The sequence below is a fragment of the Prionailurus viverrinus genome, chromosome A2 (assembly GCF_022837055.1).
Source record: "Prionailurus viverrinus isolate Anna chromosome A2, UM_Priviv_1.0, whole genome shotgun sequence".
In the NCBI taxonomy this organism is placed as follows: Eukaryota; Metazoa; Chordata; class Mammalia; order Carnivora; family Felidae; genus Prionailurus; species Prionailurus viverrinus.
This window is the reverse complement of record NC_062562.1, coordinates 122,199,164-122,213,713: the sequence shown is the minus strand read 5'-3', so window position 1 is coordinate 122,213,713 and position 14,550 is coordinate 122,199,164. Positions and strand designations below refer to the sequence as shown.

The 14,550-nt window shown below is 35.5% G+C and overlaps 1 protein-coding gene across 5 annotated transcripts in view; it reads right to left on the bottom strand.

The window, feature by feature from the left end:
* ZNRF2 (zinc and ring finger 2) overlaps nucleotides 1–14,550 on the bottom strand; it is a 127,152-nt gene that overhangs the window by 32,811 nt on the left and 79,791 nt on the right. For all 5 annotated transcript variants that reach the window (XR_007147804.1, XR_007147801.1, XR_007147802.1 and 2 more), the window contains exon 3: nucleotides 7,472–7,577. Coding sequence is in view for 1 of the 5 variants with exons in the window: in XM_047838813.1 (XP_047694769.1) it covers nucleotides 7,472–7,577 (106 nt within the window). In the remaining 4 variants the exon portion in view is untranslated. The remainder of the gene's footprint in view (nucleotides 1–7,471; nucleotides 7,578–14,550) is intronic.

The window sequence follows — 14,550 nt, the reverse complement described above, 5'->3', positions numbered from 1 at the left end:
TAATAAAAAATTCTTACTTCTTGACTTTAATGTATCTTTTCAGGAAAAAAAATCAGTATTTTAAATGATCATATTTGGCATATCTAAGTAAAAGATAAGGATCTGTTTACTACATTTTGATTATTTACTTATCTTTTAAGTTTATTGATTTTTTAAAAAGTAATCCCTACACGCAACGTGGGGCTCAAACTCATGATCCAGAGATCAGGAGAGGCATGCTCTTCCAATTGACCCAGCTAGGCACCCCACATTCTGATTACTCAAAGAAGTTAAGGAAATAATCTTTGCAAAATTATACTATAAAGTACTTTAAAGTTTAAATAGAACAACCATTACACCAAAAGCAAATCTGAAGAACCACTACTTTACCAGTATTCAAAATTAAGTGACAAATCTGGACAGATATTTCTCTCTCCAAAATAGTCATTCATTCACCCAAGTATTATTCTGTTCATGCCACCGATCAATGTAATCAAAAGCAGCTTTTAAATTCTAATTCTGGACAATACTGCATCACCTCTCAAATCTTTTATTCAGTGTTTATCCATTTTTGAGAGAGAGAGAGAGCGAGCGTGCGCAGGGAGCAGGCTGAAGTAGGCTCCAGGTTCTGGGCTGTAAGCACAGAGCCCGACACGGGGCTCCAACTCGTGAACTGTGAGATCATGACGTGAGCCAAAGTCGGACACTCAACCGACTGAGCCACCCAGGTGCCCCTGAATCACCTTTTAAAAGACTATCTTTATATGTGAGTATTGAATACTTATTTTAATTCTATCCCACCCTACACAATACATACACATACACAAGTAAATATACCATCATCCACTTGGCATTTATAAAGTATTTCATGATTTTATTGGAAGTTGAATACTAGGGTGCACATAATTATCCTCACTGTAATCTGCATTGTTCAATGCAGTAGCCACAAGCCACATGTGGCTATTTAAATGCATTACAATTAAATAAAAGAAAAATGCAATTCCTCAGTCGTACGACCACATTTCAAGCACTCAAAAGCCACGTGGCTATTTGCCCCTCTATTAGCACAGATACAAAACATTTTCATCACTGCAGAAAGTTCTTTTTCACTGTGATAAATGGTAAAGCCTTCGATAAGGCTAAGTAACTTGCCCAGCAGCTAGGAAGTTACCCAAGCAGAATTCAAACTGCTCAACACTCCCACTGATGTGTCAAATTGGCACACGCCACAAAGCTAGCAGGCTTGGTAAATACGCTTACAGGCAAAATTAGTATTTATCACTCTCATATCCTGACAGGATAATTTGGAAAGTAAAAATAATGGACAAAACTGAACGGAAAAAAGATAAAGTATTTCATCCATATAATATTCTTTCAACCACTAATTTCTGTTGCCACTAAGACTTCTGCTGTCTAAATAACCTTGCCCCAATTGGCTTCTGACATGGTTTTCAGCCTGCTTTCTATCCTACTTACTTGGCTCCAGCAGTCCCCTAGTCTACTGGAATACCCCTTTAAATGAAGCACTGAACAAAATACTCCACGTGAATTAACAATTCACGGTACCTATGTGATTTAAAATGGGCACTTCTTGGGGCGCCTGGGTGGCGCAGTCGGTTGAGTGTCCGACTTCAGCCAGGTCACGATCTCGCGGTCCGGGAGTTCGAGCCCCGCGTCAGGCTCTGGGCTGATGGCTCGGAGCCTGGAGCCTGTTTCCGATTCTGTGTCTTCCTCTCTCTCTGCCCCTCCCCCGTTCATGCTCTGTCTCTCTCTGTCCCAAAAATAAATAAACGTTGGAAAAAAAAAAAAATTAAAAAAAAAAAAAAATAAATAAATAAAATGGGCACTTCTTATTTTACAGCCATGTAATTTCGGCTCATACTGAGAAATTAATCATTTAAAACCCAGGGTCCTTCTCATGTAAATTGCTATCAACCCATGTTATTTGAAATATTATAATCCCTTCTCCCAACTCCAGCAGGAAACCATTACTCTGAATTTGGCGTTTCTCATTCTTGGACATTTTCTTAACCTATCACTACATAAGTACATATTCCAAAACAACATATAGTATTGTTTCTGTGTTCCAAATTTTATACAAATGCTACCATCAAGTATGCTTTTTCTGTGTTTTTCAACCTGAGATTTACAACTGCTAATAAGGCTCTGGTTTTTACATTTTTGTTGTGTATAATATTCCATTAACATAAGCATATTGCAGTGTATGTGTACATTCTTTCACTGACAGACTCCCCGGAGGCCTGGTCTCAGGAGTGGAATTACGGAGTTGTAGGATGTAGACAGCACAGAGCTCTTACAGAGCTATCCACCAAGTAAGTACACCAACTTACATCTGGATGTTTACTGACACTTGGGGCTCTTTTTTTCCCCCGAATTGACTGGTAACTTTTGCCAAATTTTCTGTTTTGTCTTTTTCTTATAGGTTTGCAGGAAGTTATCATCCAGATACTTCAGCTATAATATAGTATACACATTTTTGATGGTCCTTGCTGTCTACAAAATCATACACTAAAAGTAACAGGGCTTATGGGAAAAACGTTAAAGGCAGACCACTCAAACAATACAACCTGGTAACTAGAACAAAGATGTGTTTGCTCCAAATAATTAAAATACCACTATAAATACAGGATTTTTTCCCGAAGGTATAAACTTTGACCTAAGAGGACTAAGGAAGGATTAATATGGAGACAAAAGCCCAATGCACAAACTATGAATGAAGCAAGTATTTCCAAAATAAAGCCCATGGCCTAACTGAACTGGGTATAAAAACATTCAGTGGATGGGTATCTTTATAACAGCAGGCATACCTCATATATGGGGGTTCGGTTCCAGACCTCTGCAATAAAGTGAATATCGCAATAAAAAGAGTCAAATAGTTTTTTTGGTTTCCCAGTGCATATCAAAGTTATGTCCACACTTTACCTTAATTAAAAAATACTTTACTGCTAAAAAAGGCTAACTACCATCTGAGTTTTTAGTGAGTCATAATCACTGATCACAGATCACCGTAACAGATAATGAAAGTATGAAATACTCTGAGATTTACCAAAATGTGACACAGAGACACGAAGTATACAGATGCTGCTGGAAAAATGGTGCCCACAGACTTGCTCCGCAGGGCTGCCACAAACCTTCAATTAGTAAAACAACACAGTATTTGTGAAGCGCAATAAAACGAAGTGCAACGAAACACGGTATACCTGCATCGTATTCTCCCATGGCTTGCTTCCACATATGCTTTCATCTGCTTTTATTTGCTGGAGCAAAACACTGATGTGCTGAGAAATACTATGGATGAACCAGTAAGATCATCTCATTATACCGTCACCGTTTCTTCCACTTACCAACTGCAACGCGCTAACTGCATTACAGAAAGTTGCTGAAGGAGAGTACTGTTTCAGATACTACAACTGTTGTTCGTGTATTATAAAAAAAAAAAAAAACCTCAGCCTGAGGTCTAGTTTTCTTTTACTTTTTCACAGTATTATGATGCAAAAAAAGTTTTAAAATGTTAATATGGTCAAAATTTGAGAACCATGAATGAAGCAAGCAAGTACTTCAAAAATAAAGCCCGTGGCCTAACTGAACTGGGTGTAAAAACATTCAGTGGATGGGTATCCTTATAAGAGCAGGCACATTTCAATTTTGGGGGTTCAGTTCAGATCATTGATCAACTTTTCCTTCAAGTTTTTATAGGGGGGTGGGGGAAGGCTTGTATTGTAGCCTCCAAAGGGGCCAAGAACATTTCTCTACATTCTTTCCAACACTTGTAAGAGTTTTTTTTTGGTTTCCATAGGCATATGTTCAGTCAATCGGGAATTGATTCCTATTTCAAATATAAAGATTCAACTGTTTTTCTACATCAATAACCAAGTGATCTCAGTACCATTCTTTGAATAGTTCATTCTTCCTCTACTGCTATAATACCACCACTGCCAAATCAATTTTTTAATTTTTTCATTTACTTAACAAATATTTACATACTACCCATCATGTGCCAGACTTTCTAAAATTTAACTCATTTCAAACCTCAAAACAACTCTATGAAGTTGGTACTGTCGCCTCATTTTATAGATCGAAGGAGGGAAAAACTAAGTAACTTGATCAAGATCACACAGTGAATTAGTGGAGGGGCTGGGATTTGAACCTTGGGAGGAAGGCTTGACTCCCAAGAGTCCAGACTCTTAACCCCTGTGCTATGCTGTCTCTCATATATGCATGAGTGTTTACGGGCTCTATTCCTATGTCCTTTCCACACATGTCTTAATTAATAGTCTTAAAATGTATCTGCATAGGGGAAGCCCCCACCCCCCAGCAGTTTTCTTCTTTGTGAATATGACTGTTCTTGCCATATGGACTCTTTGGTCCATGTGTATTTTAGAGTCAACTTGTCAAGTTACATGAGAAAACTAGTCGAGATTTGAATGGGATAATATTAACTATATAGATTAATTTGGGATTAAGTGACATCTTTATGACACTGAGTCTTCCTATCCACAAGACAATATACCTCTACATTTTGGATCTTCTAGATCTTTCAGTAAAGTTTTAAAATCCTTGTACCTTTTGTAGGATGTATTCTTTTTTTTTTTTTTTTAATTTTTTTTTTCAACGTTTATTTATTTTTTGGGACAGAGAGAGACAGAGCATGAACGGGGGAGGGGCAGAGAGAGAGGGAGACACAGAATGGGAAACAGGCTCCAGGCTCCGAGCCATCAGCCCAGAGCCTGACGCGGGGCTCGAACTCACGGACCGCGAGATCGTGACCTGGCTGAAGTCGGACGCTTAACCGACTGCGCCACCCAGGCGCCCCTGTAGGATGTATTCTTAACATAGCTTACTGCTATTGTAGTTTCTATGGGTGTTAATATTATTCTTAAAAAAAAAAAAAAAGCTTTTATTTTTTCTTACTGAGTTATCAATGAAACTAACATTCATGTTGAGCTTATATCTGAAAACCCTGGTAAGCTGTTAACAATTTTAACAGTTTATCTAACATGTATTCTTTGCTTTTGTTTTGAAATCATTAATACCCAAGTATAGAACTGTAATGCATTTTTTCTCATTTACTGAGATAATATGGTCTTTCTCCTTTATTAACATAATATGTTGCATATGTAAGTTTTCTAATCTTACAATGTCTTTATATTCCTAGCATAAGTCTAATTTAGTCACGAGGCATTACTTCAGATAGATATTGATGAATTTGGTTTGCTAGTATGTTTTGGGTTTTTTGGTTTTTTTTTGATTTATGTTCATAAATGAGAGTACCTTCTAATTTTCTTTCTTATACTCTCCTTGTCTGATTTTGGTATCAAGTTTATACTATTTTTACAAAATAAGTGGGGGAACCTACCATCCTTTCCTACCTTGAGGGGAGTTTAACAATGGTTAACATGGTGTTCTTTGGATGTCTGGTAGAACCTGCCGTCAGACCAATTTTGTAGGCCTCTTTTTAGGTTTTGGGGTTTTATTTTTTAATATTTGTTGTTTTTTAAAAAGTTTTTCTTAATAATTACTTGTAATAGTTATTATAGTCAATTCACGTGTTCTGTTTCTTTTTGAAATATCTTGGTAATTGCTATATATTGAGATATATAGTTAGTAACATAATAAATATACTTATATATTACAAAATATATAATGAATAATATATAAAATAATGTTCTTAAGGAAATTGCCTGTTTTCTTTAAATCGAAGAGTAAATAAATTTCTCACAGATTTTTCCATTTGTTTTTTATTTCTACTATGTCTGATGTGTCATTCCTATACCGTTCATTTTTTCCTCCTAGAGATGATCCTGCCAGAGGCTTATCTATTTCATTAGTCTTCAAAAAACAAATTTTTGGCTTTGCTGGCCTCTAGCGTGTATTTTTTTTTCCTTCTCTAACCTTTATTATTTTCTTGTTCTATTCAGTGTTAATTCATTTTTCTAAATTCTTAAGGAAGAATTGGGTTTAATGATTTCCAGTCTTTTTTCCCCACTCTAACACAAGCTCTCCATGGATCACTCTAGAAAAATGGCAAGACTTTTCATTATTATCCAGTTCCAAGTGTTTCTAAGTTCCATTATGATTTCTTCTTTAATCCACAAGTTACTTAAAAGTATGTGTGAAGATAATTCATCTTTTATTACTGACATCTAAGAGTGGCCAAAGAACCGCTTTCTGTATGGTATAATTTTTCATAGTTTGCCAAACTTGCTTTATGGCCTAGTATGCCATCAATTTCTGCATATGTAATGAGTGCCTGAAAAGTAAAGATGCTAATTGCTGGGTGCAGATACACACACATCCATCAGACAAACCTGTTAACTCTGTTGCTACATTCTTCTAGGTTTTGACTCATTTTGTGTCTGCTTGACACAATGAGAACTGTATTGAACTCTCCCATTATCATGACATATTTGTCAATTCTTTTCTGACAGTTGTATAAATATTTTACCTTGAGATTCTGTTCTTAGGTTCACCAAAAACTGAATTTTATATATACTTTTATCATATCATACTAATAATATTTTTGCCAAAATTTATTTTGTCTGCTATTATTCTAGCTTTGTCAGTTTTCCTGTAGTTAATACTTGCCTGGATACAGTTTTGTATCCCCTCACTTTCATATTTTTCTATATCCTATATCTATATCTATATTTATATCTATATTTATATCTATATTATATCTATAGTATATATATAATATATATCTATATTATATCTATATCTATATCCTATATCTATATCTATATTTAAGTGTATCCCCTCACTTTCATATTTTTCTATATCCTATATCTATACCTATATTTAAGTGTTACTCATCAACAGCATATCCTGATCTTTCAATCTCTTTTCCACTGGTGAGTTTGTTTCATTTAGAATTATGCTGATAGTACATTTATTCTTGTCTCTTTATTTTGTATAATTTATTGTGCTCTCTATGCTTTTCTCCACCCCCTACCTTTAAATAAAATTCTACCTTATTCCTTTTATTGTTCGAAAGTTATAGTTTTCTAGATTTTTGTGTTTGCTTTAAATAATTTTCTACCCCCAATTTTCCTGTGTTGCTCTGAAACCAAGAATCTTTTATGAGAATCCAGATGGGTGTTGGGAGTCAAATAGGCATGGCTAAAATCTCAGCTCTTCCATTTACTAGCCATGGCATTGGGGAGATTTCCTATGGTCCCTTGGCTTATTCCCTCGATTTTAACATGAGATTATTACAAGGTATACATGGGCTAGCCTGGCTAAGCCATTACGGACAATGCCTGGGTAACAGTAAACGTTTAACAAATGGTAGATTTTTTAATACAAACATATTTGGGCTCAAATCTTAGTTCTAGCAGGAACAAAGGTTATTATTTTTTAAGAAATGGGTGGGGGTTTCAATTAAGAAGAAAACTTTTCAGCACTAACAACGTTTGAAACTTCGAGAAGCATCTTTTTACTATCAATTTGGTCAACGTAAAAATAAACTTACCCTTTATGATATATGCATAGACAAGGCAGTCGTGCTATAGTATCTCCCTGCTGCAATTCTTCAAGGCATATTGCACATTCCCCAGCATCTTTACTCAGTACATCCTCTGAGGAAAGAGAAAAATGAATTCAGGACAATAAAACTGAAAGAAGAATTATGGGAACGTTATAGAGTGGTGACTGCCATATTTTGTCCGAAATACATAAAACTTGGCAACCATATTTGACACATTATTCATAAGTCAGTGAATAATATTTACCTTTACCTATAGACGGTATCTCTTATTTCCATTTACATTTCATTGAGGCATTTCAGTAAGCAAGAACAGTACAGAGTCCTCTAACTTGCAAAGGATTTTGCTATAAAACTTTATCATCAAGTCAGTTATTTGCAATTTGGAATCCATTTTCCTTCTCTTACTAATCATTATTAATTATTGCCTAAGATAGTTCAAAAAACCTTAGAGCATAATGTGGCTGAAGAGACATGAAACTACTATTATAATTTTTAAAATTCTAAAATAACAGGGCACTTGGGTGGCTCAGTCGGTTAAGCGTCCAACTATTGGTTTCGGCTCAGGTTATGATCTCACGATTTCGGGAGTCTGAGCTCCGCATCGGGCTCTGTGCTGACAGTGCAGAGCCTGCTTGGGATTCTCTCTCTCTCTCCCTCTCTCTCTGCCCCTCCCCCACTCACGCTGTCCTTGTCTCTTTCAAAAAAAAAGAGTGTCTTATAAAATTCTAAAATAGCAAAATTGGATTAAGTTAAAGAAATCACCCTGCATATGGTACTTCTTTTAAAAGGTCTGCTTAACTCAAGAAGATCCAAAGATTCCAAAAGGTACTTTGGGAAACCTGAGGATTCAGGCATGCAACAATTCTTCTTAATCCTTTTCTGGGACAATGCAAGGCCTACACCAGGCAGCAATTAGAGTGGCTTCCAGAGGGCCCTGCAGAGTGTTTAAAACACCCAACCAGTAAATAAAGCCCTTTGCAAAGCAAAAATTCCTTTTGGAAAAAAAGTTACCCTCAATTTAGGTTTTATACTGGAAATATAAGTATTTTATTAATGTTAAAGCTTAATTTTTCAAAGGATCTTGCATAAAACAGAGTATGTTAGCCAGATAATTCTTTGTAACTCTTTTTAAGTGAGGAAGAACTGAAACCACCATTACTGAAGAGTATGGAGAGGCTGCTCAACGCAGGAGAATGTGTACCCAGCAAGTGCAGAGGATGGAAAGGTAAAGCAGGAACACGCAATATACATTTACACCACAAAGAAACAAATCACTGTGTTTAGAAATGAAAATAAAATAGGATAAAGAGAAAAGACTACACCAATCTCTAAATGCTGAACGACAGAGCAAGGTAGGAAAGTTCCTAAAATCAAGTATTTGTTTGGTAGTCTCATACCTCTTATAAAAAACAGCGAATGTAATTGTGCATATATCTGTAGTCATTCCTTGTAGAAAAATTCATTTCCATAAGAAGTAGTTCCCCATTTAGTCATTCATTTTGAGACAGCACATTAGAAGGAAACACAGCCTTTATTGGGTGTATACCAGCAGATAATTTACCCCTAAAGCTGGAGGGGGTAAGAGGGCAACTTCTGCAGAAAAAGGCCTTGGCAAGAAGAATCTAGGGGATACGACTGAGATGATTTTAGCTAACTGCTGGGTAGTTCAGAAGCTAATATATCACAACCAGAGATTTGACCAGGATAAGTCAAGCTGGATAAACAGAAAATGCTGCTTGCTCATTAACACGCACCCTAATGTGCTAGCCCCATTTTTCTCTTCTTCACCCTGGAGGTCCCATCCCTACCTCCACTCTACACACCCCAACCCTGACCCCAAGTCTTTCCTCCTTTTCTTGATCTCCATTTTGCTGTTATTGTTCTGGCTGGCTTTCCACAGATAGGAAACCAGTGTGATGTAAAAAACCTAACTAGTGACTGTTAATCGGTACACTGGGACACACAAAATGAGGCCACTCCAGTTGGCCCCACCTATGTCACAAATCTAAACCTACATCATCCTGCACTTATGGAAAACACCTCACTGTCAAGGCAACTTAACACCAGTCACAGTCTTCCAACTTGGCTTTAGCTAGCTTACATTACCCTAGGCAAGAGGACCCTGTTAGCCAGTCGTGCCCTGTTTCAGTGCTGTCTCCTCCAACATCCTGTAAGAAAATACCTTGGGCAGTGCTTGTGATGTACCATACTCCCTCAACCCATGCATCGTTTTCTCTTGAATAAAGTACACCAAACTCACTACTAAATTGTTTTAGTTGTGCCATTTGACACTAGGGTGATAGCAATGAATGGATGTGAAGGAAACAGGAAGAGATCTTAGTAAAGGTCTGTAACTCCACCTAATATGGTATAGTCACAGCATAGATTTCTTCCACTACAAAGACATACGGCATCGTAACAATGAGTCTAAGTTCTACAACAAACTTCAAAACATCAGTGATCACTTTTTACCAAGCCTAAAACATCAATGATTATAACATGTACCATTCGTTTACACATGAGCCAGTAAGAAAAAAAATACCACCATTAAAACGACACAAACCAATTTTAAGATACGTCTCATTTTCCAGGGCAGTTAAAGTAAGAAAAGGAAGTGTGTCTTAGAATTGGTGAAATATGGTATCATGTTTTCTACCTTTTGGAATACATTAACACTGCATCTAGATTTAAGTAAATATGAACCGTATAATCTCAATTATCTTAAATTAAAATAAGACAGGCCAGCTTTTAAAAAATAAAGAAAAAGTATTGCCTTATTTTTGTCATACACTACTAGGTAACAGATTGTCAATACCAAGTGAAAAGAACTCAAAATCCATCAAGTACAAGCTTCTGAATGCATTGTTCGCAGAAAAATAGCTGTCTTAACAATACTTTTATGGTGACTTACGACCAAGTCTCAATTCTTACAATAGGTTTTTAAAAATCAATCTTTGAGTTGAAAAAATTTTAATACCTTGAAGGCCTTGGTTTCATCCTGTTTTTAAGTGAATTTATTTACAGTACAACACAAATATAATCTGCATATAATTAACATAATGGTATTTATTTAAAGAATATAATGTTATGCTTTGCAGGTAATAAGAGAAACATTTCAGTTTAATCTAAACTGCCATATTAAAGTCAGCCATTTAATCATAAGCTCCCTAAGCCCCAGTCATGAAAAATAATCAGAACTTCATTTTCTACGTTAAGAAAGGTACACCTATATACAAGAACATCCCAAGCAAATTTCAATGCAGAAGCAGCCAATATCCACTGTAAATAGCTTCTAGTGAAATGATCTCTACTCAGAAAACGTTAAAAGCTAACGTTAACAATGCCACCATCCAACTGCATTTTGATAAGCAACTCTGAGTCAAAACACAGTTCACTCACTGAAAAACTTTATTTATGGTCTCAAATAGCAAATGCTTAATTTTCAAATTTGAAAATGCCACTTCCCATAAAAATCTGTGTTTTTATGTTCGAAAATGTCTTTCATTTTTAAAATTCACTATGCAACATGATTTATTTTTGCCTACGTGGGAGTTTGCTAGAATATTCCCTTTTCCCTCTCCATTATGACACTGTCCTCTCATTCAAAGGAAAAGTGGTGAAACATTCAGAGTTATATACGGCTGGGAAAAACCACTAAATCCAGGATACTGAAGCATCTTCAAGACAGCTGGGAAAAGATGATAAAAATCTTTAGCCAGTCAATTGAAAACATTCTTAAATGTTTTCCTCCTATAAGCAATAAGGAGTCAACAGTTTACAACTGCAATACATTGAGGGCAGGCTACTAACTAGCCAAAGTTCTTATCAGAGGAGGGAACACTAATAGATTTCACTTCACAGCGAGCTAGTCTGGATTCCCGCTCTCCACAAGCACTGACAAATGGACAAGCACTAAAGATAGTGAAGAGGAAAGTAAACCTGTGTTGCTTTTTCAATCGTTGCTGGTGTCCTACTTAAACATTTGGAACACTGAAAGTTAAACCAGTGTATTGCTTATCACGCTAATTCTTCTGTCTTATTCATATGATGCAAGCATTAATTTAGGTGTACTGATACAGGAAAGAAGAATTCAGCCAGGAAGAGACCAACGATTTCTAACCAGAGGTGGGCACCAGAATCACTTGGGTATGCATTCTGTCTCAACACAGGAGAAAATAAATTACATATACCCGGGCTCCATCCCTAGAGATTCTGAAATACACCCCTGCCTCAGAAACACAACTGCTAATAATGGAACACGCATGCTGAAGAAGAAAGAGTGTGAGATTTAAAGTTGAAAACTTAATATGAATTTCCATCCTCACAGTTAGCTATATAAGCTCCAAAATATTGGCCATCTTTGAGTTTTCCTTTTATTCTTTTTTTCCCCTAATATTAATACAATAAAGGTACCTAAAATAGTATGGACATGAAATTTTAAAGAATTATGTGAAAAACTTTGTAAGTTATGAAAACATTATACAAAAAATTCATTTTTATTGCCATTGTTATCAGAAAATACTTTATGAACTTCTCCAAAAACAAAGTGGCTCACTTTTCTATCTCTTTTTCTCCTCACTCTGGTATTCTAGTTGTTTTAACTTTACATGATGTCATAAATAATCCCATGGCCACCAGAAACTTCTATAGGACACTCGACCTAACCATTTCCAGAGACCTATTATAAATTTCAAGGCTTGGAACACAAATTCATGCAAGCAACATCACTTAATTTTTAAATGTTTTGGCTTCATTCTATATTTAAAAGTAGTATAAATGTCCACTCTGTGACATATCTTTACATATAGTTAATATTATTTATTAATCCTATGAGGTAACTAATGTTACCTTCACTTTATAGATATGGAAATTGAGGCTCAAAGAAGTAACTTACCAGAAGTTACTAACCTAAGTTCTGGGGTCAGGACTCAAAATTAGGCTAAGTCGGTGGGCTGTTTACTACATGAATTTTGTTACAAGAAGTAATTTCACTTTAAAATAGAATAGTGAAGCAAATGAACTATTTCAGACAACTTTAAGTACGAAATACTCAAGATCGAGATGGCACATTAATTTAGAGGATGTATGCTCAAGACTGATCACATGCTTTAGCTTCTGGAGTTATCAAACTGCTCTAAAAACTGGTATCATCAGAAATGAGCTTACAATTTACTGCTTATTTGCTTCTATTGGACAGGAAAATAGTCCCGTCCAATTAGAACTTTCTATGATGACAGAAACAGTCCTTTATCTGTGCTGTCTGGTAGCTACTAGCCACATATGGCCTGAAAGTAGCACTTGAAATGTGGTCAGTGCAACTGAGAAACTAAATTTTAAATTTTAATGTTAGTAAAATACCAAACCTGAAAATATATAATAGGTAAAGAACATACATTTATAAGCTAATTAAAAACTTCTGTAGATTACTCTTTCACTTATAGCCTCAAGCTCTTAATTTGCATCGCCCAACATTACTTAAATTTCAAGCAGCCAAAAATGCAAAATTAAAATATTTAGCAGATACAAGCACATAGCCATAGTTATTGCAGATCAAGACAACACAAAAAAAAGCAGACAGCCAAAATCCTTTTGAAAATTAAGAAAAAGAGAGGAAGAAAGAGAGAAAGAAAAGAAAGAATGAACGAACGAACAAGTGAGACCAACTCTATTAGAGGCAGCCAAGAAAACTCCATGCGGAAATTTCATAGTCATCACAACTGTATTTTCAGATCAAGCATCCAAACAGCTCTATGACCTTTTCAGCAAAATACAATGCCAAGCACTATTATGGATCAGGCATTTTACCTGAAGACTTATTTTTTGTTCTTGAACCCTCAATGATAGCAGTAGAAAACAAAAGCAGCTGAAATGTGAAATAATCCCTAGAAAAATCAAGAATTAAAAAAATTCACAACATTAGTAAGAAGCAATTACTCAAAGAATGAAAAACAGGGACTCACAAGGTTTATTAATAAATATTTTCAGATATAAATTTATCTCTAATGGACTTAAGAGAAGAAGTTAACATTAATATTCTAGATTATAGATCCGTGAGCTATTACTGTACTCAAATATCCTAAGAGGAACTAGAGATGATACTTAGGGAAATTGCCATTTTCACTATGAGACAAATATGTAAATAAAAACATAGGAATGACCTTTATTAAAGTGACTAAAACTCAAAGTCCATGGTCAGCCTATGCTTTTATCCTTTTTAGACACTCACTCTCATTCAGCTTGAAATTACTGGCTTCCTCTGCCTCAGTGCCACTGACAATTACTGCATCAATGCTTTCTTTAAATATAACGGAGAATTGACTAAGCATATAGCTACTTTTCATCTGCACTGTTAGAAACAATTTAATATTAAGACTAGTTCTTTACAAGTGGGTAGATGGAACCTGTGACTCTTCTGATGACTTTTAAGGGAAAATGTGTATTCTTGGGAATATTTTTGGAAATAGACATTTGGTGCCTTCTCCAAGAAAATGTAAGTAAAATAAAATGGAATCCAAACTCTGAAGGGTAAAATATACAAATGGAACATAAACTCAATATTCAATAGATTTAGCTTTCTTGAGCCTTTTGTTCTTAACTTACTTTAAAAGGCTAGCTAGGGTTGGGTATTATATAAAATTAGGTATGTAACAAGCTGCCAAAAGTCACACAAGTCAACCTAAGTAATTGTTAGGTTACCAAATTGTTCCCCAATCTTCAAATCAAGGTAACTTTCCTATGCCCCTCTCTGTCACAAATCAACAATAAACCAAAATTCACAACCAATACACTGATTTGCTAAACGCTAAACAAGTACTTTCCTAAATAAGTTATGCCCATTAAAGAGCAAGAGAATTATTTTAAAACAGCTGAATATATACAAAAACAGAATATACTTTGAACTAAACTTAAGTTTGGTCCACTTTTATTTTGAATCACACTGCACAGAGAAAACACCTGTCCTAAAAATACAAAAAGCTGATTTTCAAGCTTAATTTACCACTGTGTACTGCTAAAATATAGGCTCTTAATGGCAATAAAAAGGAGTCAAGCAAGCTCTGTAATAT